Source organism: Eptesicus fuscus, chromosome 6 (genome assembly GCF_027574615.1).
Source record: "Eptesicus fuscus isolate TK198812 chromosome 6, DD_ASM_mEF_20220401, whole genome shotgun sequence".
Classification (NCBI taxonomy): Eukaryota; Metazoa; Chordata; class Mammalia; order Chiroptera; family Vespertilionidae; genus Eptesicus; species Eptesicus fuscus.
In genome coordinates, this window is record NC_072478.1 from 72489733 (window position 1) to 72517666 (window position 27934).

At 39.1% G+C, this 27934-nt stretch overlaps 1 protein-coding gene across 2 annotated transcripts in view; it reads right to left on the minus strand.

The window, feature by feature from the left end:
* Positions 1-355: 355 nt before the first annotated feature.
* Positions 356-27934, minus strand: part of RAPGEF6 (Rap guanine nucleotide exchange factor 6) — a 181626-nt gene continuing 154047 nt past the window's right edge. The window contains exons 22-28 of one of the 2 annotated variants that reach the window (XM_008142669.3): positions 27331-27551; positions 22059-22250; positions 19303-19437; positions 13057-13285; positions 10526-11028; positions 4758-5072; positions 356-3679 (exon numbers count right to left, since the gene is read on the minus strand). In XM_008142669.3, the coding sequence (XP_008140891.2) occupies positions 3654-3679; positions 4758-5072; positions 10526-11028; positions 13057-13285; positions 19303-19437; positions 22059-22250; positions 27331-27551 (1621 nt within the window). In that variant the 3' untranslated portion in view covers positions 356-3653. Of the gene's footprint in view, positions 3680-4757; positions 5073-10525; positions 11029-13056; positions 13286-15720; positions 16281-19302; positions 19438-22058; positions 22251-27330; positions 27552-27934 lie in introns of those variants that run through there. The other variant, XM_028149018.2, reaches the window with a different exon arrangement.

Sequence of the window (27934 nt, forward strand, 5' to 3'; positions counted from 1 at the left end):
GAGACTCATTTGCACCTTTCCCCTTCAGCCCTTCCTTCATGAAACACTAGTGATGCCCAAGGTGCAAAGGTCAGGACCCTGAGTCACTGTGGAGTCATTGTATCAGAGAAGAACAAGCCCAACGGGGTTTAAGCCATTGTTATTGGGTTTGTAATCAAATAAACTAAATATTGTTTTAAAAACTAATTATCTCCGTGCTTTACAGATACTATAACATAGTTGGACCATTCAAATTTCCCTGAAGACTTAAAAAATAAGGCCTTCACACCAATGTGGGTCCTAGACTGGCCCTCTGAGTGCCAGTGTAATTATTTTAACTGCTGCCGTAACATTTGCAATAAAGTGCAGAGAAGGCTAATGTAGATTCTTTATTGATTTCACCAATGTATTAGTAGATATGATAATAATAAATGGTACTTTTACATTCTCTTAACCAAAAATATAACAAATATTTACACTCAGTAAAAATACAAAAAGCATACAGAGGCACCGTCTTTCTAAAAGACATAAGTTTAAGAGGTATCAAAATAGGAGACAAACATTGCTTGTTACAGGAAACTTGACAATCACTGAATTGTGCAGTATAATTGCTATTAAACTTTTATGACTGTGCAGTTTTGTTTTTGTCTCTTGCTGAAGTTCATGTTTCACTTTGAAAGATCAAGTACAACTGCATTCTGTGTATAAAAAATAAAAAAGCCTTTAAAAAGTACAACAAAAGCTAAATATGAACTGGGGTCCAAGTTTAAATTTGAAAATGTCCTATGACACTTTTCTGAAGATTTATTTCTCCATTTGTTCTAGCTTTTAAGGTAATTCTAAAACGACACATCTACTTGAGTATCTAATTTTTAGAAATTTAAAACATGTCAGAGTAACAATCCTTGTTTTAAATACACAAGGACACTCTCCTGTTCTTCTGCAGGGAAGGAAACACTTTATAAAAATTAGGTTCGTTTGGGCTTAACCCCCTGGATCACTGCCACAGTCCAGCCGGGAGGTCCTCCAGGAGGCTATGCAGATGTGACATTATGACTTATCACCCTCATGAAAAACCGCTTAAGGCTTTTCCTCCCCAAAATCATACCGAAAGTAATCATTTGGAGGGAGCAAAAATCTATTAATTACAATAAACTTTTATGGAAGTATGTACTGGATTTACTAATTCTGCAAATCTTTCATCATGAAGAGCCTATGCTAAAACTAATTTGGCAAAAGTTTGCACCACGGATTTACTGCTTTAGTTAGTAGTCCTGGTAAATTCAGAATTGTGGTGGGATGAAGGCATGAGTCTTATTAAAGTTATAAATTTATATAATAAAAACAAAAGCAAATGGGGATTTAGAATTGGATCAAATACAGGTTAAGGCTTCTCTTGTTCTTGTCATGTGACGAGAAGGCAGGAATGTACCCTAAATAAAATATAAAAATCAAAACTCCATGATTTTAAGGGATACATTAATATCACACTACAAAGCATTTGGCTTTAGTTCCTGATCAATGTGATCAGCTGATCCAAATACAGTTTAAGCTTCGATGAAACAAAGGTAGCTACAAGGTGCAAGAACAAAACCACAAGCCTCCAACTCTGTGCAAGATGTTACTGACACCACTAAGGACAAAGGTGTGTAAAGCTCCCACTGGATTGAAAGACCCGCTAAATAAACAGACATTGTGCAAAGAGCACATTTTTCCAGGGTAATGAATGTAAAATGTGAGAATACCCAACCTTGATGAAAAGATGGTTATAGCAAAAATATATTTCACTTTGGACATGAAAACAATGAAGCAAATCAGTGAAGGAAATATATGTGATCAGAGAACGTCTGTTACAGGTCAAATCACAACAGTGTGACTTTCAAACCAGGATTTTGGTCTGGGCTACTTTCCATTTCACTGGACCCAGAAAGCTATGGAGCCAATTAGCCTCATTCTAACATACCTGGGATTTATCTCTAAGGCTTATGTTTCAGATTAACATTATTTTGCCCAGGGGAATTTTTCAGATATGCTGTTTTTCCTAAAATGAAGAAACATCGCTTAGATGGAAAAGATGAACCACTGCCATTTACCACTTGGAACTGACTTATGATTTTAAACCGAAGGGGACAGGCAGAACATCGGGACAGAGACAGGGACGACACGGCTGGGGAAAACGAGCACACACTTAACAGGAAGTCATGAACACTGAACCCTATACATTTACGTGTGGACCAGCACGCAGAGGTAAACACATTTGGCTCCAAGCTGATCTGGGTAGTGCATGTCAATAGCTTTGGCTTTTTTTTTTTTTTTTTTTTTTGGTAGCCACAGAAGTTTATTAAGCTCTCACTTGCCTTTACACTAAAAAAACAAATTTAAAAATGTAAATGTAAGATAGAGAACACATTATATTTTATTTGTAAAAATGTGGAAAGTCTAGCTTGTCCACTAAACAATCACTAAAACTTAAAATAAATACCTAAGAGTGCCATGCCCAACAGGCTATTAAAAATATATATTTCCTTTCTGTCTTAGGCTAGACTGGGAACCCAGAGATAATTCATTTCCACAATTCTATCGCCTGTTTCCCCCACAGAAATTTCAACCAATTATATACCTTCATGAGCTAATGAGCTTTCCTGCAGCAGCTGGGAGATCAGCGGGCCCCAAGCTGTGGAGGCCCCAAGATGGGGAGGGTGCAGCAGAGCACTGCCCAGAGCTAAATTCATCCTCAGAGTCCCACCAGCAAGGATGACACATCCTTTAAAGAAGAACTCCATATTTGAGTTGAGAAACTTTTAGTTTTGGGTTTCTATGGAGTAGAATGCTCTAGAACCCATTCTCTATTTATTGGATTTATACTTTTAGTTAGATGCAGCATGAATTTAAGTTCAAAAAGCCTTAGTATACATTATTTAACATAAACAGTTCATTCTTTGGAAATTAGGATTGCTCCTCCCTTCCCCAAAGGACTGGTAAGAAACCCCGTGGCAGTTCATTTGGCCTTCCAAATCGAGACCAGCACATGAGTATTTTTCTTCCTACACCTCAAGTGCAACGGGCATCCAATTCCACTCAGACTGAGACCTGACACGCATTGGTGCTAGATCCTTGAAGTTCTATACAGATCAAGCATATCACCCTACAAAGGCGACTTCTGTTTGGTCAGACCAGAGACAGTTTTATGGTCTCAAACAAACATCCGCGAATGAGAGCTTCCAAATACAAAAACCACAAAACTTCAAATAATAAGTTACTTTTCAAATACACCAGAATATTCTCAATATTGGCAGACATTTTGAATTTGTCCATTAGCCCAAGCGATGGCTTGAAAATACTACCACTACTATTTTAAAAATAACTTGTTAAAGGAAAACCTATAGTGATATAATATTATAGAGGAGGAGGACTCTGAGTCTGGATTTGTTATAGTAACTTGGTCCCAAGGCAGGTCTGGTGTGCAAAGTGAAGACGTATCCAGGCACGACATCCATAGCCGAGGAGACTGCGCATCTGCAGGGGTTAATGAAGGAGGCAGGATTCAGAGGACGGAATGGAACCTCTGGGAGCAGCAGCAGCCGGGTGCTGTTTGCTGGCCTGTGGAACCATGAGCTGGCTCTGCCCACTCCTTCCTCCAGGACTTTTCAGACGTCAAATGGGCCATCCAAAGGCTAGACTGCTGACACCTGTTCATTTTCTGAAAATAATAAAAATACAATTAAGTGATAGATCAGCATATTTATGAATAACCTAGATATGTTATAAAATGAGTCAATTTCAACAAAGAAATCCTCTCAATGATCCTATCCAGGTCCAGATTTTCTTGTAATGACATTTATGAGTTCTGATCACACTGAAAGCTGACAGTAAACTAGAATTTCATAACTTCTTTTTAATTACTTTATTACTCTATTGTTTAAGAGGATAAAATGTCATTTATTTTTAATAAAGCAAACCACAGCTGCCAAGTCAGTCAATGAAGGATTTTGCTCGTAAAAGGAGCTATACCAATAGCATGATTTCAAATAATTTTGCATTTTGACACTTCCAGTTTCAAGTTTCCATACATTCATGTAAACCATGACTCCAATAATGTCAAGTCCCTCCTCTCAAAATTAGACTGAGCTGCTATCAATCATATATATAAGAATACTCCATTTAAGTTGGAAGAAGGGGACTGGGCACACAATCAAGCGGTTTGACCTCTTTCATTTAAAAAACATGCCATCGCCCTAGCCGGTTTGGCTCAGTGAATAGAGCGTCGGCCTGCGGACTGAAAGGTCCCAGGTTCGGGGCACGCCCATCAATGATTCTCTCTCATCATTGATGTTTCTCTCTCTCTCCCTCTCCATTCCTCTCTGAAATCAATAAAAATAAAAAAAATAAAAACAGGCCATCATCCCAGTCGGTGTGGCTCAGTGGTTGAATGTCGACCTATGAACCAGGAGGTCAAGGTTCGATTCCCAGTCAGGGCACATGCCTGGGTTGTGGGTTCGATCCCCAGCATGGAGTGTGCAGGAGGCAGCCAATCAATGAGTCTCTCTCATCATTGATGTTTCTATTTCTCTCCTCCTCTCCCTTCCTCTCTGAAATCAATAAAAAAACCAAACCAAACAAAAAACACACCATCATATTTAGTGATTTCTTTTTTTTTTTAACAAAGATTTCTGAGGCATTTAAGAAAATATTTCTGATGATCTAAAATACCAGTATAAAGGCCATTTAATGTGTTCAGCAATTCATTTAAGAGCCGTTAAGGGAGTTTGTCAACATACCGTCTGTTTCGCTATCTGCATCAGCCACATCTGCTAGTTTAGGATGGGATGGCTGCAAACTATGCCTCTGAGGCTGAGTTACAATCTTCGATGGAACACAGGTCATGAGGTTGCTACTGAGAGATGCTGATGGCAGTCTAGACAGGCTGTTATGCATCATCTTTGACCTCTGCACTGCCACACTGTAATCTGGAGGCTTTAGGTGTAGGTGGGGTCCTTCCTTTAGGTCTGCTAAAGAAATCCCCATGTATCCTGGAGGGGTAGGAGGCGGCTCCCTATATCTATCTTCCTTCTTGGGTGAGGTGACACAGTACACTGGCATGAAAAATAAGCAATGGACATGTTAATGAGAAATATAAGACATTAAAATACTGAAACTTATTACAATGACAAAACAACTTAAAAACAGACACAATGAATATGTATATTTGAATACAGTGATAGCAGACTAAAAACATTTTAAAAAAGCTTAATAAACGTAATATTTAAACTTGTTTTTAAAATATGTGTATTACATTAGGTTTTATAAACATTAAATAGAATGAGTCTGGATTTGTTCTAGTAACTAGAGATGACAGATAACAGATTCCTTCAGCAGTTCAGCCCTCAAATCACAGAAGCGTGTGACAAACTCCTCAAGGAATAGTAACCCCAAAGATGACTGAGTCACAAACATTTTAAGAGTCCACCCTAAATATCTAGATGGATTTTTCACAGAAATCACTTTTGGCCCTCTTTTTAAGGATGCTCTCCCTTTCCCTCTGTTTTATGGTACTCCTGGCTAGACTAAGTTGTCAGTTCTGGCATATAAACAACTTTAACTTTCCTGGTATAGAGGAGCTAATTCCTTTAAGGGCCTTATTCTAACTTTTGCTCTGTGATTAAGTGAACAAGAAAAAACACACATAATTTTAGGAAATCCATCTTAAATCAAGTTTCTCTGATTTTCAGTGGATGTTAAAAATAATGGTGACTTGCCAAAACCGGTTTGGCTCAATGGATAGAGCGTCGGTCTGCGGACTGAAAGGTCCCAGGTTCGATTCCGGTCAAGGGCATGTACATTGGCTGCGGGCACATCCCTGGTAGGGGGTGTGCAGGAGGCAGCTGGTCGATGATTCTCTCTCATCGATGTTTCTAGCTCTCTATCCCTCTCCCTTCCTCTCTGTAAAAAATCAATAAAAAATATATTTAAAACATGTTTAAAAAAAAAAATAATGGTGACTTAAAATTCTTTTCCCTAAGTTTATAAACCCTGGGACTAAGGTAAAGCTTCAAAAGTATCAGAAATAGGTTACTCAGAGTGGAAGTTCCTTAAATGAAATTAAGACCAGCCTACAGAACCCACAGAACAAAAGGCTCTGAATTCCTTGATCTTAAAAGTGACTTTTAAAACACAAACAATAACTACATATAAGCAGAACAAATTAAAAAAAAAACATTAAACAATTCTAATATTAATTCTCCCTTTAGAGGATCAAGTTTGTCCATAACTAAATTTCTAGAACTGTAAAATTTGCATGTAGTATCAAGGTCAGAAAGGATTTTCATTCCCATCTGTGGAGGATGGAACGAGGAGGAGATGAAGATGATGTCAAAAGAAGAAAGACAAGCTTGGCCGGTATGGCTCAGTGGTTGAGCACTGACCTAGGAACCAAGGAGGTCACGCTTCGATTCCCAGTCAGGGCACATGCCTGGGTTGTGGGCCTGATCCCCAATTAAGGGGCGTGCAGGAGGCAGCCAATAGATGACTCTCTCTCATCATTGATATTTCTATCTCTCTCTTCATCTTCCTCTCTGAAATCAATCTACACTAATAAAATAGAAAGATGCAAATTGACCGTACCTCCGTGACACCCACCAGCCAATCAGGAATGAGTATGCAAATTAACCCAACAAAGAAGGCAGGTTAATTTGCATATGCAAGCGCCAAGCGGCAGGGCGGCGCCAAGTGACCTGGGTCCCCAGGACGGGCGCCAAGCCATGCCTGCAGGCTCCCGGGACCATCGCCGGCCCCAAGAGGCCATGGCAGCCCCGCAAGCAGCCTGGGAGCACAGGCCGTGGCCCAGCACAGGCCCAGAGTAAGACGTTGACAGCAAGTCCTTTCAGTATAATTGGGGCATTAGAGGCCCACAGAAAGATCACTTCCTTTTCTATGAAACACATAACTCTGACACACTATTTACAATTAAATAAGTTCCATATATTTTGACATTTTACAGCCCTGGAAAATTATATATAATGATCAGCAAAGTGAGAAGATGAAAAGAATTTTTAGGCTTTTAAAGATATAACTAATTTCTGTCTAGAAGACACACCAATTCAAAAAGTGATGGTTTTATTGTCCTATAGCAGTGGTTGGCAAACTGTGGCTCATGAGCCACATGCGGCTCTTTGGCCCCTTGAGTGTGGCTCTTCCACAAAATACCATGGCCTGGGCGAGTCTATTTTAAAGAAGTGGCATTAGAAGAAGTTTAAGTTTAAAAAATTTGGCTCTCAAAAGAAATTTCAATCATTGTACTGTTGATATTTGGCTCTGTTGACTAATGAGTTTGCCGACCACTGTCCTATAGGACATTAGCCAGATTGTATCCAATTTAGCTGTTTTACTTTAGCCTGCAGGCTCTTCCCTGGCCGGGGCCCAGGTCAGGGCTCATGCAGGAGGCAACCAATCAAAGTGTCCCTCTCACATTGGTGTTTCTCTCTGTCTTTCCCTCTCTCTTCCACGCTCTCTAATCTCAGGTGAGGATAAAAAAAAAAGAAATAAAGAAATGTCATATCCTATGAAAGAGACATCTTGAAAATGCCTAAAGAAAGTTGTCATTTTTTCGTGGGGAAGGGACGGGAGTCCGTGTTGATGAAAACACCTTGGCGGCTGCGGTGGCCAGCACTGGCAGCAGCAGTGGGATGATGGGGGCGGCGCCTTCCCCTGATCAGCCAGGTTGCCTTCTGCAGAGGGAGGCCTACTGACGGCTTAGACCCACAGGGAGCGGGCCTAAGCCATCAGTAGGACATCCCCTGAGGGCTCCCAGACTGTGAGAGGGCACAGGCCAGGCTGAGGACCGCCCCCTCACAAGTGCACAAATTTTGTGCAAAGGGCCTCTAGTAAAAACATATTTTTTAAAAAAAAGAAAGAAAAGAGTGAAAAATATAAGTAATTTGACCAGTTATCTAGAAATGAAAGAATAAAATATTTTTAAAAATCTATTATCCCAAATGGACAAGAAGGATATCATATCCGTTCACACTCAAGTTTATATATCCAGCCTATGGTTATCTATAAAACTTTAATAAAAAAAAAAACCCTTGGCAAAAAATGAATTAACTAAAAACCCACTCAATAATGCAATCTGACTTATATCACAGAGCTATAATAATCAAAACAGCATGGTATTGGCAGAAAAACAGACACACAGATCAATGGAACATAATTGAGAGCCCAGATATAAACCCACATGTATATGGACAGATAATTGTTGACAAAGGAACCAGAAACATACAATAGAGTCAAGAAAGCCTCTTCAATAAATGGTGCTGGGAAAATTGAAAAGCCACATGCAAAAGAATGAAACTGGATTATAGTTTGTCCCATGTACAAAAATTAATTCAAAATGGATCAAAGACCTAAATATAAGATCTGAAATAATAAATTACATAGAAGAAAACACAGGTAGTAAACTTATGGACTTTGGTTGTAGAGAACATTTTATGCACTTGACCCCAAAGTCAAGGGATGAATGGAACTATATCAAACTAAAATGCTTCTGTACAGCAAAAGAAACCTACAACAAAACAAAGAGTCAGAAGACCAAATAGGGGATGATATTTGCAAGCGATAGCTCCAAAACAGATTTACTAACCAAAATATATAAAGAACTCATAAAAACCAACATCAAACAAACAACCCAATCAAAAAATGGGTAGAGGACCTGAACAGACACCTCTCCCAAGAAGATACATAAACAGCCAACAGATATATGAAAAGAAGTTCAACCTCACTAGCAATTAGGGAAATGCAAATCAAAGCTATGAGATACCACCTCATTCACAACTGTTAGAATGGTTATACCAACAAGACAAATAATAACAAGTGTTGGAGAGGTTGTGGAGAAAAGGGAATCCTCATTCACTGCTAGTGGGAATGCAGACTGGTACACTTTACATTGGAATGGAAAACAGTCTGGTGACTCCTCAAAAAATTAAGAATAGTGCTACCATACGACCCAGCTATCCCTTTCTTAGGTAAAAATACCTGAAAAACTAAAAAACATATATTCGCAAAGTTATATGCATCCCTATGTTCATTACAGTGGCCCAGACATGGAGACAACCAAAGTGTCCTTCGATAGAGGACTGGATAAAGATGTGGTCCTGGTGTGGCTCAGTGGTTGAGCACTGACTCATGCATCAAGAGGTCATTGGTTCGATTCCTAGTCAGGGCACATGCCTGAGTTGTGGCCTTGATCCCCGGTGGGGGGCGGGCAGGAGGCAGCCGATTGATGTATCTCACTCATTGGTATTTATATCTCTCTTTCCCTCGGCCTTCCTCTCTTTCTCAAATCAATAAAAAAAATAAAAATAAAAAAAGATGTGGTACATATATACAATAGAATACTACTCAGACATAAGAAAACACGAAATACCCCGATTTGCGACAACATGGATGGACCTTGAGAATATTATGCTTAGTGAAGTAAGTCAGGCAAAAAAAGCTAAGAACCATATGATATCACTCATATGTGGGAAATAAAACTGAATTTGTGAACACAAAGAGCAGTGTGGTGGTTGCCAGAGGGAAGGGTTGGGGGGTTAGGGATGAAAGGGGCCTAGTATAAGGTGACAGAAGATGATTTGACTTTGGGTGGTGGGCACACAGTGCAATAAATAGAATCTTGTAACAGAAACCCACACCGGAAACCTATGTGATCCTATTAACCAATGTCACCCAAAAATTGTAGTTTAATAAAAACTAATGTAATTTGACCAATATAAAACAAATGTGCTATAGATGTGCTATAAAAATAATTAAATTTAATATTAATATTTAATAAATATTAAATTGAAATTTAAGAATTTCAAGTGACATCATAAGCTATAGAATTGAGTTGATTATGATAAAATTGATTCAAAGTATAGTCAGTCATTCCACATAAATAGAAAAACCGGAGCTGTTATATTTATATTTACATAATATAAGGAAGAATGGAAAAAATGTAGCTGATGGCTTGAATATTAAAATAACAGACCAAGCAAGCTGTGTGTAATTAGAACAGAATCCACAAACAGGAGTTTGTGCACCCATGATGTGTTTCAGGAGAGTATTCTGAAAAAATGCTTTGGATTTCCTTATCACATTTCTTCTCACTTGCATTACCTAAAAGTAATATCAGACTGAAAGTTTCTACCATGTATGCATAGCAATTGTGGTCCAAACAATTTATGGGGTGACAAAGAGTATAATCCCTTTATTACTATTGCATAGTAATGCAGTGTTTCCACAATGAACAAAACAACTCTAAACAATTAAATACCTTTATACCGCTTAATTAAATACCTTCATACCAGCCTTTTCATTTTAATAGGCTTTAATACCTGTTCCAAAGTTCCTGAGAAATCATGAACTTTAAAAAAAATAATTTATTTGAAGAGGGAAGAGGAGTTGGAGAGATGGGATTTTTTCAACAATAAAATTCTAAACCAAGATGTCCCAATGCCATTTTTACCCCTTAATCTCTAAATGCCACAGATGCACCAGAGAACACAGAACTTACCAATCAAGCCCTTTTCTGTACTTGAAGTAATAGTTTTATAAACGGGGTCAGCGCCATCCTTGGGGTCCAAGCCTTCAGATGACTCAGCTGCGGTGCTCTCCAACACTCTCCGCTTAACTGTCCCATAGTTTGGTTCGTACGTGTCAGAAAGAGAACTGGAGGAGGCCCAACTCTGTCTCATCTGATTAGTCTCTAGGCTTCCTTTACACTGACCACAAGTTCTGGAGCAGCCTTTAGGACAGGAATAGGACTCATAGTCAGTGGGTTCAACTTCAGCAATGGGGCCATCCAAATGGGTATGTCGATAGGAGTTCAAAAAATCCCAGCCTTTTGGGTTTGGAAGGCTTTGGAAGTTGTCATGGGAACTGCTTGAGCAGGAAGTCCAACTTCCACGACCACTATCGCCTGCTTCTATAACGATGTGCTCATGAGAAATCTCTTCATTGCTCATAGAAGATGAGACAGCTAAACTCTTGATTGGAGATGGCTTTGAGAGTGTCCACCTAAAATTGAAGATACAAGATTAAAAGTAATTTACTGGCTTACTGGAAAACCTTTCTTCTGTCCATTTCAAGTATTAAATACATCCAATAGACTACAGAACATCCTATATAATAAAAGCCTAATATAGTAAGTGTCCGGTTGTCTGTTCAACCAGTCAAAGTGTAATATGCTAATGATGTGCTAAGGCCACTCAACCGCTCGCTATGATGTGCACTGACCACCAGGGGGCAGATAGTCGACCAGTCGCTATGACATGCACTGACCACCAGGGGGAAGACAGTTGACTGGTCAACCAGTTGCTATGATGTGCACTGACCACCAGGGGACAGATGCTCCCAACTGGTAGGTTAGCTTGCTGCTGGGGTCCGGTCGATCGAGACTGAGTGAGAGGGGCCGGACACACCCTGGAGCCCTCCCATGGTCCCTCCCCGGCTGGCCAACCTCCCGCGTCCCTCCCTGGACCCGATCATGCACTGGTGGGGGTCCCTTGGCCTGGCCTGCGCTCTCTCACAATCTGGGACCCCTCAGGGGATGTCGGAGAGCCGGTTTTGGCCCGATCCTGCAGGCCAGGCCGAGGGACCCCACTGGTGCACGAATTTGTGCACAGGGCCTCTAGTGTATCATAAGAGTTCATGCCAAAATAACCTTGTGGAAAAAAATGACCTATCATCAATCATCACTAAATTTCTATTGGCATTAATGTTAATACTTAGCTTAGAAACATACACTGAAGAAACACAAACACTTAGCAAGGCTTCCTCAGAATTTTTCTTGAATTTAAACGAGAATGAAAAATGAATAAAATTAAGAATACATTTTCATTTTTGGTCAAAATAATGCTAGATATTCTTTATGCATGCAGAATTAAGAGTTCCCAGCTACAGGAATGCACCTTTGAGGTTAGCTTATTTTTCAGTGTACCTCTAAGGTCAGCTGAGTACAACACTAAATAAAGAGCAACTTTCCCAACTACCTACTACTAAATGAATTCTATTATTTACAGCAGGGGACCCCCAAATTAAGGCTCACGGGCCAAATCCAGCCAACAGCCTCATTGTGTATGGTCTGGAACAAAGCATGGTTTTTACATTTTAAAGGGTTTAAATAAAACAAAATACTCTAAAGAATTTGAGATAAGGACAATATTCAGCCTGCAAAGCCTAACATATTTACTATCTAGCCCTTTAAAAAAAAAAGTTTGTGAACCCCCGATTTATAGTATAAAGCAGGGGCCAGCAAACTAGGACCCATGGCTAAATCCAGTCCTCTGCCCGTTTTCTGTAAATAAACTTTTATTGGGACACAACGTGCCCATTTGTTTACATATTGTTTAAGGCTATTCTGGCAAACAAGGTTGAGCAGTTGCAACAGCCTTTATGGCCTGCAAAACCTAAAATATTTACTAATAGAAAGACTGACCTCTGGCCTAGAAAATCATAGTTTAGAAGCCTTTACAAATATGATGATAATATTTTACTACAGCTTACATTTTTCATATTAAAGTATACCAGATCTAACAATATTTACCAATTTAAAATCAACTTTCTCAAAAATTTCCATTTTGCTTGGCTCTAATGAGAAATTTATTAGAGTTAAACACTTTTGCTAGCTGGTAATTCTTACTCCTTCAATCCCACTTTCAGAGACGAAGGATCAAGGACGCCCTACTCCCCCTACCTGTCTACAGTGTGCACCACACCGGGTACCTCCCACTACACAATCTTTTTGAACCGTCTCTAACCTGAGAGCCAGGTCCCCATATCAAAACAACTTCACTTTTCGTTCTTAATGATTGAAAAGATGCATGTGATAGAAAGTTAATGTGAATTCAGTAACACTTAAGAAATGAGCACCCATATATATTTCAAAATAGTACTTATTTGCATATTCAGTATAGAGAATACAGGCTTGGCCTTCATATTCTTTTAAGGATCCTCTTGCAAACACTCCACGGGGTAGTGCTGGAGAACTGTGCAGTGGCCACTTGGCTTAGGTTTTATGATATAAATATAGGCGAGGATGTTTACCCGGGGCCAAGCTGATGATGGTCTCCTGTCCCTGAGGAGTGCTCTGTCCTTTCCAACAGCCCAGTGGATTCAGGGGCCGCTGCAACCTGGGAGGAACACCGTTCGTCCTGCAGAGCTGCAGACATGGAGTCAACAGAACAATTGCTCACAATGCTGGACCGTGAAGAAATCTCACTATGGCTGGAGTCAGACAAGTTGTCCAATTTAGCTGATGGTGTAAGTGTGTAACCTGAAGAGAAAAGACAAGTGATCAAACTACAAAGCTAAAACACAGGTGGGGGAATATGGTTGGGAAAGGACATTCCCTTACACGTTCATTCACTTGCCTACCCACACCATTTCAATTCAACCCCAAATTCAAGAAATAAAAAAATAAAAGTCCATTATTACAGAGAAACTAGTCCAACTTTCTGCCCCAGGTTCTCACAGAGTTACAAGCATCTAATAAAACAAGAGGCTTTAAGTATATTAGAAAGCATTACAAAGTAGACAGCCAGAGTTTCTCAACTTCTTTTTAACTCTATGTCCCTTCCTTTGATTAACAAATATTTCATGGCCTGACCTGAGTGTCTATATACCACCTTGAGGTAGAGGTGAGAGAGGGGAGTCAGGACTCAAGGGAAAGAATATTTTTGCTTTTTCAAACTACATATACTTACCCAGATATTCTGCTTATGTCACCTAAGTAGTCTTGCCCCAAGTTGAAAGCCATTGTTTTAGTATTTTTTTTAAAAAATGGTTTTAGATTTGGATTTAATCTTATACCTAGTTTTCTTTTTTTCATCAACTTTGCAGAATGTTATTATTGAACAGCTAACTGACATAAGAATGTGTTATGAAAAAACACAGCATGTACCTGTTTTAAATTGTTTTACGACTTACTGCACAGCAGATATAGCTAGAGAGGCTTTCTTTTGCATTCTTTGGAATAAAGGGCTGGAGATGGAGTGAGGTGGAAGGATCCCAAAACAAATCTGCAGCCTGATAGTTAAATGTACGTAAGAGTTGGTTTTCCTAAGTGTTAGAAAAGTAACCAAACTTCTTTTGCCTAGAAATAAAAGAAAATGCTATAGTAATCCCAGCAAGGAGCAGGCCTCAAAGAAGCAAACAATTATCTTCTTGTTCACTGAGAGAATGTGGTTCAATAGGTGTATAACCTTTGGTTCAATCCCTGGGAATCTCAAGAATTATAGGCTTTATAATCACATACATATAACTCAAGTCATTAAATATGTGTTGAACAATAACCACATTAAGCAGTTTCATTAACTATTTCAAAGAGAAAAATTAAGACCCAGAAAATGTGTGATTTATATTTAGCTTATGGGGCCAGGCACAAGCCAGTCTCGATTCCTACCCCAGTTCTCTGATCTGGGGTCACTACTATTTATCAGTGCCCATCAGGAATTAACTGGTCAAGTTTCAAGATGTGGTAAATAAATTAAATTTAAACAAAATTAAATGAGATTCATAGGTACCGAGAACAGACTGATGATTGCCAGATGGAAAGGGGATGGGGGGAAGGGTTGGGTGAAAAAGGTGAAGATATTAATAGGTACAAATTGGTAGTCACAAAATAGTCACAGCATAGGGAATATAGTCACTAATATTATAATAATTATGTACGGTGCCAGGTGGGTACAGGAAATATTGGGGGGAGGGGAAAGCACATTGTAAAGTATATGATTGTCTAACCACTATGCTGTACACCTGAAACTAACACAAAATAATATTGAATGTAAACTGTAATAAAAAATAAACTTAAATTAAAAATTCTCAAAAGATAAAAACAATAATTTCTTTTAGCCTAAGGGATAACATTGCCATGTTAATTAATTCAGTATTTTGTAAATATAATCAATTTTAACAATCCTGGAAAGCTTATTAAACCACACATTCTTGGGCCCATTTCTAGCAATTCACATTTATGAGGTCTGTGGTGGAACAGAGTAACTATATTGTCTTACAGGTTTCCCAGATGACCTGCTATGTTAGACCATCTCTTCCTCCTCCTCTAATCAGATATATGAAAAGTGGATGACAAAAGAAGTGTATGTGGACAAGATAGTTTGTTGCCTCCCAAACACTTCCTTTTCCTTTAGCTTGTGAGTAGTTGCAGGAAGAAGATAGCAATAAAATTCTCTGAGGTAAAGGTTCTGTCTGATCAGATCATTATTGGGAGTTTTATTCTTTTTTAAAAAATATGTTTTTATTGATTTTTAGAGAGAGAAAAGGAGAGATATAGAGAGATAGAGACATCGTTGAGAGAACTTCACTGATAGGCTGCTTCCTCCATGCCCCCTACTGGGGATCAAGCCTGAAACCTGAGCATGTGCCCTGACCAGGAATCGAACCTGTGACCTCTTGGTTCATGGGTCAATGCTCAATCATTGAGCTACATTGGCCAGACTATTGGGGTTTTGATGTGAAAGTAAATACTGGTTCCTAAAAAGCCTCCTCTACTTATTTTACTCACAGACCCAGCTGCTTCTGGTAGGAAATAAAGCCAACTACAGAATATAAGAATATCAAGTTTACTAACATTAATAAAATAACATGTGAAAATAAGGCACTTTAATTCAATAGGACTTTGTTGCTTGAAGATCTGTAACACTAATCATAAAATACTTATAAATAGTATTTTACTAAATTATTTGCCTAAGTTTTAACAAATAACTTAATTTAAACTCCATTTACATTAATAAATAAAACAAATTTAACACTAAAATTAAGTAAAGAACTTCAGAGTGTCTTCCTCCTTTTAGACTTGCATCGCGTATAGAAGCAGTTTAAAGCGTTACTGTTGCCTCGGCTATTGGAATTGAAGATGTCACTCCCTTTCTCATCTTTGATGTTGCTTCCAACATCCTTCACTTTCTCAGGGCTTTCTGTAGCTTGATTGTGATCTGCGTCCTCTTTTTTGCTGTTGGCTAGTCTCTCCCTTGAAAGAGTTCTTTCCCTAAATCTTCTAAACGGGGATGTCATTCTTTTTCTGGCTGTGTTCTCACAACTTGTCCTGTCTCTATTCTCCTCAGTGGCCTTCTTGGTCCTGTCTGTTCTTTTGGCTGTGCTCCTGGTAATTTGAAGGATTTTCTTTTGCAAGTAAACCCCACCTATGCCGGGGTAGCTGCGGCCACTGATCTCGGTGCTGGACTCACTGGGAGGGGATGAGGTAGACCCTGAGAGGTGCAGCAGGATGCTGTGGTCAGATATGATACTGCCAACTGGAGGGAGAGATGCAAAAACCCTGTCATGGTCAATTAATTCTTTCCAATTAATCACAATTAGCCTGGTTTATATAACAGTTCACTATTAAAAATTCTAACATCCCACCCCACCACCTAAGAAAAGAAAAAAACCTAACATTTTGAAAATATCTGAAAAATTGAAATCTAGCCACATATAAGTTAGTGCATGGAGAGCCTACTATATAGCATTACAGAGCAGTCATCACAAGACAGAACACAGGATAAGGACTACCTTGATCAGAATAAGCTGGTAATGGAAATAAGCGAAGCTGGTAAAATCATAAGCAAAAATATTTTAAAAAATATTTCTTAAAAGTAACTATCTCTAGAATGTTCAGTCATTCTACTAAGAAAAAGTTTAGCAAAATCAGATAGGACATACAAATAGTATATACAATAAATGTTATAAAGCACAATTTCTGATCCTATTATACTCCAAGGTGGAAAGGTTGCCTTCTTTAAACACTGGGGAAGATAAAGGTTAAGGACTCTTGACTTCTCACTTGTTTATGGTGGGCGGATAGGTGAAAAAGGTGAAAGGGAATATAGTCAATAATATTGTGATAAGTTTGCCTGGCAACAGATGATTACTAAAATTCGGGGGCTGATCACATTGAAAGGTATGCAAATATCGAATCACTGTACTGTACACCTGAAACTAGTATAATTTTGTATACCAACTATACTTAAATAAAATATAAAAAAAGAAAAAAGTTCTTACTTGTGTAATCTCCTTGTAAAAAATATGAAGATAGGCTTATTTTCTTAATTGTTAGAAAACAAAGAACTAATTCCAAAGTTTAGCAAAAACTAGGAACTGATCCTAATAATGTATGTTTAGTTTGATAGCATTTTTGTTCAAGTCAAGATTACAGGCAAAAATCTGTCTATGGAAATATACAGAAATATTCCGTGGGTGTTTTAAAGGAATACATGTAAGAACAATTGGAAATTGTTTAAGAAAAAAATTTCTTCAGGTTCCTAAGGATTCTCAACATGACTATGACAGGCTCACAATAAACATCAGGACTGCTTGGTGGTCACGCATGGGAGGACACATGGAGGAAAGACTTCCCTCCTCCAGTAGTGAGAGTGAATTTTCAGTTGGGAGTAAGAGCAGTAGGGGAATTCCTGTTCCTAATACCTCTCCCACAAGTCACACTGGCTAGAGAACTGTCTATAGTGGGACTTCTGAACACCGACGCGGTGGCGGCTGTAACAATGTTCCTCAGAGAGTACTGAGGCGTACGGGCACTGTCCATCGGCCCATCTGTGTGACTGGCACTGCTCCCAGTTTCATTCCTCCAACCTGAAAGGACCACTGAGGCAGAAAAGCGATGAAGCAGACCTGTGAGCTTCACAAAATCATGTATGAGTTACACACAACAGGATCAGAAACTTGTGTTTTATTAATATACCTTTTATATATACTCTGTCTTATTTGATTTTTACAAAGCTTTTCTTAGTAAAATCCGAATGAAAATTCTGGCCAGTCTCAGCTATGTGAACGGGGAAAGGGCAGGTCAGCTATGGAGCTATGTTGCCCTGGGGTAGAAACAGGGAAAGAGGAGACATTCAATTTTCTGAACACTTACCATGCATCAGCCTTTATATATGTTATTTCATTCAATTCTCATATAAGTTCCCTAAAATAGGTGGTTTCCCCCCCATTTTAGATAGGAAACCTGACCTTATACATCAGTTGCTTGTAGTGACTCTGCAATAGGAGGGGACAGAGTCAGGATCCAAATCAGGTCTGATATCACTGTACCACACTGCTGCCACAGAGGGAGTGAAAATAAGAAAAGGCCTCTAAAAGTGAGATGAATCTTAGGACACAGGAGCTGAAGAAAGCTCTGGAAACTTTTCTTCCTGCTAGAATTCATAAGCTTGTCTTCCCTGGTCATGTACTACCCTGTACTGTGATTACTTCAAGATGCAATTCTTTTACATCAGTGAAGACAATGCCAGGACTAAGGAGCCTTTTCCCACAGGGTATAGCCAGAGTGTGGGTGGGCCAATGTAAAATCTACACACATCATTTAGAATGCTACATGCTAACATAATGACATCTCCAGGCACTGCCCAGGCTACTCAAGAGCAGCTTAGTCTGAATTACGAAAACATGCAAATGAACAAGAGTGATTTCAGATTTTTTACCTCAAGAGGTCCTATATAAATATAAATGTAAAAATCCATAGGGTATTGGTTATTTTAAATCATTATTAATAAAAAGTTAATATTCCATTACTAAAGAAAGGAATGCTTTAACCTAAATATTTGTTTCTTGTGGGGAAACATGGGACTTGGTTGGAAAGTCTGTAAGGAGGATTCTCTGAAAGGCCAGAGGCCTCTGGGGACACTGCTTGACTTTTCCAAACAAGTCTGAGCCCCTGGGTGTTTTACTAGAATCTTTATGTTTAGTCTTCAAAACATCCTTGTTTGAAAGACACTACAGATGCAGGTATTTTCTCAAGGATGCTTACCCTGCTGATTATATCTAGAGGTTAATTTTAGTTCAAGCTGTTGTTACAATAAAAGCCTAAGGAGGCAAGAGAACAGGGCTATTTGCTCATAAAGCAAAACAGCCCCTTAGTCCTCTCTTTGACAGAAACATGTGTCAGTGTAATCATTCATCTGTCATTCAGGGTCTGCTGGTCAGCCCCGGCAGTTTCTTTTCATAAATGTTGTTGGTTAAAAACAATTTCTTGTAGAAATTCTTATTTTAAAATACTCCACAGAAATTTTAAATAATGGGAAATTTGAATAGCAACATCAAGAATATGCACAGAACAAAGCAACTGTGAATTCTTACAGGAGTCCTACCTAATACCTGGAAAGTATATGAACAATTCAATCCAAAACATGAAAGTTCAAAAAGAATCAGAAGTTATGTTTTTCTTCACATTTTGTTATTAAGACAGATTGAAAAACAAAATATATTACAAAGTATTGTTTGGTAAAGTAAGAACTAGCTTGAACTGTTCTGCCGTCTTACCTTTGCGTGGGGAACCTTGAGGAGATCCAGGAGGACTGGAATGTAAGGACGATGTCATGGAAACAGTGTCTTCTGAATGTTTCTTACCACTCATTTCTTCAGTTGTTCCTAAAACTTTCTGAGGTGAACTTGTACCTAAAAATAAAGCCCCCAAAATAAGCATCATTTCACAGTTAAATGTCAGTAGTTGCCTAAATTACTACACAACTAAAGCCATGATACACAATGGCTAGTGTATTCAATTGAAATGTGTAAATGACAAACGGGGACTAAATGACTGGGTAATGGAATACAGAGATTCTCACCTCTAGTTATTTGTTCAAATTCAGCCAGTCAGCACAGACCAGATTATAATAGTTCTTTTTTGTTTGTTTTGTGACATAAGGGAAATTGATTTCACAGTCTAAGTCCCAACCCCCACAAATGACACACTTGTTGGAAGTCTTAATAAGACAAGGCATGGATTCAAACTCTTCCCTCCCCTCTAGAGGTGGCCTCTCCAAGTCAGGGCGAGGCATGTGACAGGAGCAGTGTAGGATGTTGGCACTGTGACTACCTGTGGTGCATCTGTGCTGTGGGAATACAGAAGAGGCTGCAGGGCTGCCAGTCCAGCCCTTTTCAAGAGCACTAAATTCACACTACAGGAGAGAAGTAGACAACAGAAAGAATCATGAATTTATAGAAGAATAGTATGGAGCCCACTGGAAACATTCCTGCAAAGTTCTATCATTATTCTTGTCCAGCAGCTGGTCCTGTTTAGTATAGATCAAACTTAGCAATGGTTTCCTTATATTCACATTTTTACATTCATCTCTAAGAAATGTCAAAGAGCTACTGACACTGTACTCAACAGTAAAGAAAGCCCAACTTTGACAAGGATTCCGCAGTAACAAGCAGTCCTATAACACTGAAACAATTCAAATTACAGCAAACTCACACTGCTTTTACTTAATAATGCCATCCTATTTAATAAAAGGCTAATATGCAAACTGTCCCCTTGATCAGGAGTTCGACAGGGGTCAGGGCCAGCCTGCCAACTGCCCGCGGCCCCTCCCCGCAGCCGGCCTGATCGGCCCTGATTGGGGCGGGCCCCACCCGTGCATGAATTTGTGTACCAGGCCTCTAGTTTTAATATAAATGCATTTATTATGTAGATAACAGCCATATTACAACAAGAGGGAAGGGGAGTACCTGGTACATGTAATAATGCATCTCGGGTGATGACATCCAAGTAAGGAGCCAGAACCAGACCTATCCCATTTCTTACTCCTACAAACAAATCTATCAACTTCAATTTTGCATCCAATTCTCTCTTCATTTTCACATCCTCCAAACTAGTTCAGGCCCTGCGCAACTTCCAGTTAATTATTATACTAGTTTTCCATTCAGGCCTCAATCTCTAGTCTCACTGCACCCCCTACTCTTGTTCTCCAACATGAACTGGACCTTCCCTTGCTCAAATCTCTTCGATAGCTGCCCACTGGCAACTTCCCTTTAGCATGCCATTTACAATTTCAGCATGCTTATGACTTCACTTCTCTTCATCCTTGGTGGCTGTTTGGCACAGTGGTTAAAAAGCAAAGACTCTGTACCAGTTAGCCTCAGCTCAACTCTCAGCTCCAACACTTCTTGGTAATGTGCAAGTTACTTAGACCCTCTATGGCTTCCCCTGCTGAGTGAGAGTAGTTCCTATCACAAGGTTCTTATAAAGATTAAATGAATATAATATATAAAGTTAGCAAAGTGCTTAGAACTGTGTCTGACCCTCAGTAAATGCTCTGTAAGTGTCAGCTTTAATTATTACTGTCTCAACACTCTTCCTACAGCTTAGTACCCAGAGGCAGCTGCCTTAGCTCCTTGGAGATACCAAGGTTTTCCTCTGCCTGAGCAACTTCTCTGGAATCTTTGCCTAATTACCTCTTTCCTGATCTATCTTTTAAGGTTCTGCTTAGGTATTATCTCCAAAAAGCCTTCTTTGAAACTCTACCTTACCGCTGCCTGCCCTAAAAGCTCTCCCTCTTCTGTTGTTTTATAGGTTCTGTACAGACCCCTGGCATAAGAGCAAACTCGTTCTATTAATTATCTGTTTGTGTGTCAATGTTACCAACTGGCAAAGGTAGAGACATTTCTTTACAACTTTGGGTCGCAAAACAAAATCAAATTACATTCACATTTCACGAGTTCTACTAAATACGTCCTGTATATAATGCATAGACTAAGTAATAATACTAGGAACTAGGGCTTCCCATCTAAAAGCTAAAATAGTGATATTGTCAAAACCACAAATAAAAGTAATTTTGATAATGTCTACCTGGCTTAAAAGAGGGGAAAAAAGTATAGCTTATACTTTATGTACTTTACATGCTGTTCTTGTCTTCTAACTAGGGTTTTCAGAAGTAGTCTTTAATGAAAAACCAATATACAGTCACTTTTAGAATAAGCAACTTCATTCTTACAGGTTGCATTTATTTGCATTATGTAATTGATTAACTGCACCTTTGACTGTAGTACCCAAGTGTATTGCTGTTAGGTTTTCGGTTGATATGATTATAGGAATCTCAATGTTAGCATTTAAAATATGTATGGTGTCATCAAATACCTACAGGCAAAATGAAACATTTTAAAATTCATGAGTGATGATTATATTCCACAAAATATAATAGCTGATTTCCTGAGCACTTACATTAATTATTTTTCATTCCAACTCCCCTGGGAATTTCAATTAAATGAATGTGATATTAATTGTGAATACTCACTCATTGTGACAGGTTCTCTTGATTGCCCCTTCTTCCTGGTGGGGTGCAAATTAACAGCTGGTACTTGAAGAACCTGGCTTACTCTGTGGGGCTGATGCAAATGGGCTTTAGCTGTTTGGCCAGCTGACCTCATAGGCACTGGAGACATTTCTGATGATTTGGCTAATCTTTTTTCAGTTAAATTCTTGGTCACTAAAAGAAGAGAGTAAGAAACACATAATTCTGCACTTTTAGGCAAGGTTATTACCACTGACAATAAATGGCTACTTTAAAATCACCTTTTCAACAAAAAAATAGATTAATTTTCCTAAAAACAACTTCACATAATTATATTATTATTTCTAAAATAATAATATAATTATTCTAATTTTGTAGAATTATAGTTAAGTTTGCTTCCTAAATATTTTTTGAATCCATTAACTTCATTAGCTCCACCTCTACCATCACAGTGAAGGCCAATTTAAAATCTTCTTATCTATAATATATATATATATATATATATATATATATATATATATATATTTTATTTTGTGGGACAGATCCTGTCTCAGGTTTCTTTGAACAAATAGCACAGGAGGACACCAAGCCCATGCAGACAGCAGCCCAGGGGCCACACCAAGCTGCAGCTATAGCCTGGGCCTTGGTTTGAGCCTTGGCCTTGGACTTTAGCCATCAGAGCCCAAGACCCTTGTAGATGTGAGCACGAGCACATTGCCCAAACTTGGGGTAAGTGATGTGGGCAAGTCAACTGAACTCGCAGCTGCCCTTTGGGATCTTGAGCTTGACCTCCTTAGGCTTTACGAGGGCCCTGATAGCTACGGCATGTGCACTCTTGGCCTTGGTGTTGCCAGCCTGCATCTTCTTCAGGCCTTACTTGTTGTGCTTCTTGGCAAAGCACATGTTCCTCAGGAACTTGGGGTACATACTCTTAAGACAGTCATATCTTTGTGGTTAGGGTTTCTTGATGCCATTTCTGTGCCATTTTGGGGACTACTTATGGGTGGTGTGTTTCTTGGACTTGGCCGGGTCTGCACCAAAGCCTGCAGCTCTCAAAGCTCCTGGGACTGGAAGAGCTTACATCCTCTCATCTATATTACTGAATATCCCCTCACTGCATCAGTTCCAGTTGCCATCAAGCCATTCCCCATAGAAAAGCAGGCTGACTTTTTCAACGTGAAAATCTGATCATATCACTTTCCTTCTCCAAATGCCCAACACAAACCTTCAGATGACTTGCCACTACTATCAGGATCAAGATCCAAATCCCCCAAACAAGGCCTGACAGGCCTGTATGATCTGTCATCAACCCACTATTAGTTTCCCTAATAATATCCCGCCATTCTGCATAGACTAGATTAGATGCTAAAGTTTTATATTCTCAAGGCATCCTGTGACTTTCTTTCATAGCACTGATAATTGCAGGGGGGGCAAAAGTAGGTTTACAGTTGTTCATATGGAAAATACAATGATTAATAAATACAAGAATAAACTGTGTTTCGTGTACTCAAAACTGTAAATCTACTGTTGCCAACCCCTGAATCTGTGTGATGATCATCAATTCATGCGTCTTCCCCTGCCCAAGACTGTAACTAACGTGAGAGTAAGGATCATAATGTCTTATTCACTACTAACTCCCTATGTGTCCAGTGACCTATAGACAACAGATGCTTAATAGGTATTTCTTGAATGAGTAAGTGAAATTATTGCAACAGTTATATACAGGAATACCAGATATGGTTAGAACAGTGGTTGGCAAACTAATTAGTCAACAGAGCCAAATATCAACAGTACAATGATTGAAATTTCTTTTGAGAGCCAAATTTTTTAAACTTAAACTTCTTCTAATGCCACTTCTTCAAAAGAGACTCGCCCAGGCCGTGGTATTTTGTGGAAGAGCCACACTCAAGGGGCCAAAGAGCCGCATGTGGCTCTCGAGCGGCAGTTTGCTGACCACGGGTTAGAATATTTGCATATGAATGCCTGGATTAAAAACAGAACTCTCATAGTAAGAAACAAAAAATTGCTTCGTTTGTACAAAATCAATACTGTGGTCCAAAGGAAAAAGCTCTTCCTTCAGGCAGCACTTTTAATTCTTCAGGGTGGTTTCAACACAGGTCCCACTTCAGTACTCCATGAATATTTGCTTTAAACACCAAGATAAAAGCAAAATTAGCAAATTTACCCTGTCCCAGCACAGCTATAATAGTTAGCTGCTACGCTTTTATTTTGAGAACCTAGGGAATATCTGAGTGGTAAGAAAGTCAAAACACACCGACTTCTGGGTGATATGTAGTGTCTCATCAACTAATTGAATCCAAAATGTAATCTTTTGGTTAGAGCCATAAAACACATTTCCCCCTCTCCTCTCAGTACTAATCAATTCTCTACTGACACTTTACTAATTGCTACAGTACAAAAAAAATATCAAGAGACTATCTTAAATATAAAAAGAGTTAATAGATGAGTGCCAAAGCCCACATATACTGCCTTATCATGAAGAACCAAATTCTACAATGCTCAGCAATCAAGTATTATTTGTGTTTGGGGTGGTCATTATTTAAGCATTTAAAGATCAATTTTGCAATATAAATCAAATAAAAACTCTCGGACCAATTTAAAGAAATATGCAGAGTTAAATTTTCACAAAACTCAGTTTAAGGAAGTCCCACAGGTTTTCTCATTTTAAATAAATATTAAATATGAAGCGAAAAACACCATTAAAACATGAATAACTTTAAAGATTTTATATACCGTTTTGGTCTTTACTTTGTACATGTACCATTTTCCATGGCAGACACTCTTCTTGATAGCCCATGTGTGGTAAGAAATTTTTCCACATACCTTCCAAGTCTCTCTATTTTAATGGCAATATACCATTCCTCATACTGATAAGGAAACAGTGTACTTTTAAGTATTTCCCACCATTTTAATATCTGTGTGATTTCTTTTTCACTGTAACATATTAAAACATCTTTGTATAAGCAGTTGTGTGTGTGTGTGTGCGTGCGAATTATCTCATTGAAATACAATTCCAATACCAGACACTTCACAGATTGCTGTGAGGAGTAAATGACATTGTTTATAAAGTGCTTAGCATGGTTGCTGGCATATAGAAAGTTCTCATTAATTGTTAGCTTTTATTATTTCTTTCTCCTAATTTAATAGTTTTTGTTTTTTATTGATTTCAGAGAAAAGAAAGGAGAGCGAGAGAGGGATAGAAACACCAATGATGAGAGAGAATCACTGACTGGCTGCCTCCTGCACAACCCCATTGGAAATTGAGCCTGCATCCTGGGCATGAGCCCTGACTGGGAATTGAACCATGACTTCCTGGTTCATGGGCTGATGCTCAACCACTGAGTCACACCAGCAGGGTTTTAATAGGTTTGATGTAGAAAGAATCACAGCGATAAAACATACTCCAAACCCTTGCTTAATGAAGAACACCTTGCTCAAATGGTAATAAATGAGATCCAAACTATGTCTTCATCCTTCATAGGTGATCTTTCCATTATACTCCTTTCCTTTTCCTATTAAAAGTGTTCAAGATACTAATTTTAGAACATTTACTGAATTGTTACCCTATGTCTTAAAAGTCATTGTTATATCTGAAATTTTTAAATCAATATTTGGTTGTATTTTCACTTTCTCTTTTTTCCTGTTGATACATTTTTTCTATTACTATGCAAATACCATGCCATTTATCAATCTTAGGGTCAACCTATGATGGTTTCTATTTCCCTCAATTAGAAACACAGAAATAGAAATCTGAACGTTCTGCCTCCAATATTCTGTCAACATTTATCATGTTCTACTAGTGGCCTGGTGCATGAAATTTGTGCACGGGGGGGGGGGGGGTATGGTGTCCCTCAGCCCAGCCTGCACCCTTTCCAATCTGGAACCCCTCAGGGAATGTCTGACTGCTGGCAGTCAGACATCCCTCTTGCAATCTGGGACTGCTGGCTCCTAACCGTTCACCTACCTGCCTGCCTGATCACCCCTAACCACTCTGCCTGCTGGCCTGCTCACCCCCAACTGCCCCCCCCTCCAGCCTTCTCGCCCCAACTGCCCCCCCATGCCAGCCTGCTCGCCCCCAACTGCCCCCCCCCACCGGCCTGCTCACCCAAAACTGGCCCCCCCTGCCAGCTTGCTCACCCCCAACTGTCCCCCCACTGGCCTGATCACCCCTAACTGCCCTCCCCTCCTGGCCTGATTGCCCCTAACTGCCTCTGCCTCAGCCCTGCCACCATGGCTTTATCTGGATGGACATCTGGAAGGTCTCCCAGTCTAATTAGCATATTACCCTTTTATTAGTATAGATCAGTGGTTCTCAACCTTTCTAATGCCACGATCCTTTAATATAGTTCCTCATGTTGTGGTGACCCCCAACCATAAAATTATTTTCGTTGTTACTTCATAACTGTAATTTTGCTACTGTTATGAATCGTAATGTAAATATCTGTGTTTTCTGATGCTCTTAGGCGACCCTGCTAGCGGTTCTCAACCTGTGGGTCGTGACCCACAGGTTGAGAACTGCTGCTGTAGAGGAACTGGGGTGGGTGGCGGCGGGGGGCAGGGCTGTACCCACACATGATTTCGTGCACCAGGCCTCTAGTTCACTTATAATTTAACATTATCTTTATTTTGTTTACAACAAATACAATATATTGTATCATCTCTGATTTCTGTTTTTACAACTCATGATTTCCTTGACCCACACACACATGCATTTTGTTTTGTACTTGAAAAAAAATGCTCTATTTTGAGAATAGGCTCTCTTTTGCCCATTATATATTTTATATATTAACAACATCAGAACGTGTCTGATTTTTCTTGTTTTACCTTACTTACTCACACCTATGATATACCTATGATCTCTAACAGTGTTTTAATTAAATTTATTGCATCTTCTATTTGGTAAATACTATCCATGACATTTTTAAAAAGGTAAACATTTCATTTATTTTTACTCTGAATTTAGGGATGAAGGTAACAATGTTCTAAAACAGAGGGCTTCAGTATAATGTTCCAGTTTTTACAAGAATACTTTATAATTCTTTTAAAAGATGAACTACTTACCCCTCTATCTCTTCCATAAGGTAATCATGAATGGATGAAATTCTGATTAACAGGATAACATGATGCTTGGCTTATGCCAGTAATCTTTTGTGAGTGAAAGTTAATTTTCTTGGTACTTCAGCACAACTCTAGAGAAGTAAATTTTTATTTTATTGTGCTATTTAGTGCCACATAAGAGAAAACTTGTACTCACAGGTACCATATGCAGGCTCCAACTGCAATGACATCATTTGGAACTTCTCCTCATCTGTCTCCACATCCAGACTGGAAAGATACTGCTTCACCTTCCTTGCCATCTGGGCGTCCTCGTATAGCTTCTTAGCATTAAGCAGAGAGCTACGGCGTGCTCTTTTTTTGTGAGCACCCCCCTGAACATCTAGCATGTTTGAGTTTGTGCTGCCTTGACTCAATGACCTGTAAGTATATGGAGACCACAACAAGGGGCTGTAAAGATGAGAATTAAACATGGCAGGCTGAAGATGAAAATAATTTTGTTCTGTTAATACTATTTATTGCATGCTGATGTAAATGAGTTAAAAGATGAAGAACATTAATGTGAAGTAATATGGCATATAGGGCAATCTTTTAAGTTTTAAGATTTGGCAAAGTGCAGAATTCAAAAGAATAATTCTTCCCTTAGCAATGAATTTAATCAGATTTGTGTTTGTGCCTATGTAACGCATGGCACAACTGTGAAGAGTAAAAGCATCCTCTGATCCTGGTGCTCACCCCTACTCTGAATTATGGTAAGAGCTAGAGTCAGGACAAGTCCATCCTCAGCCAGATCTCTGCACCAG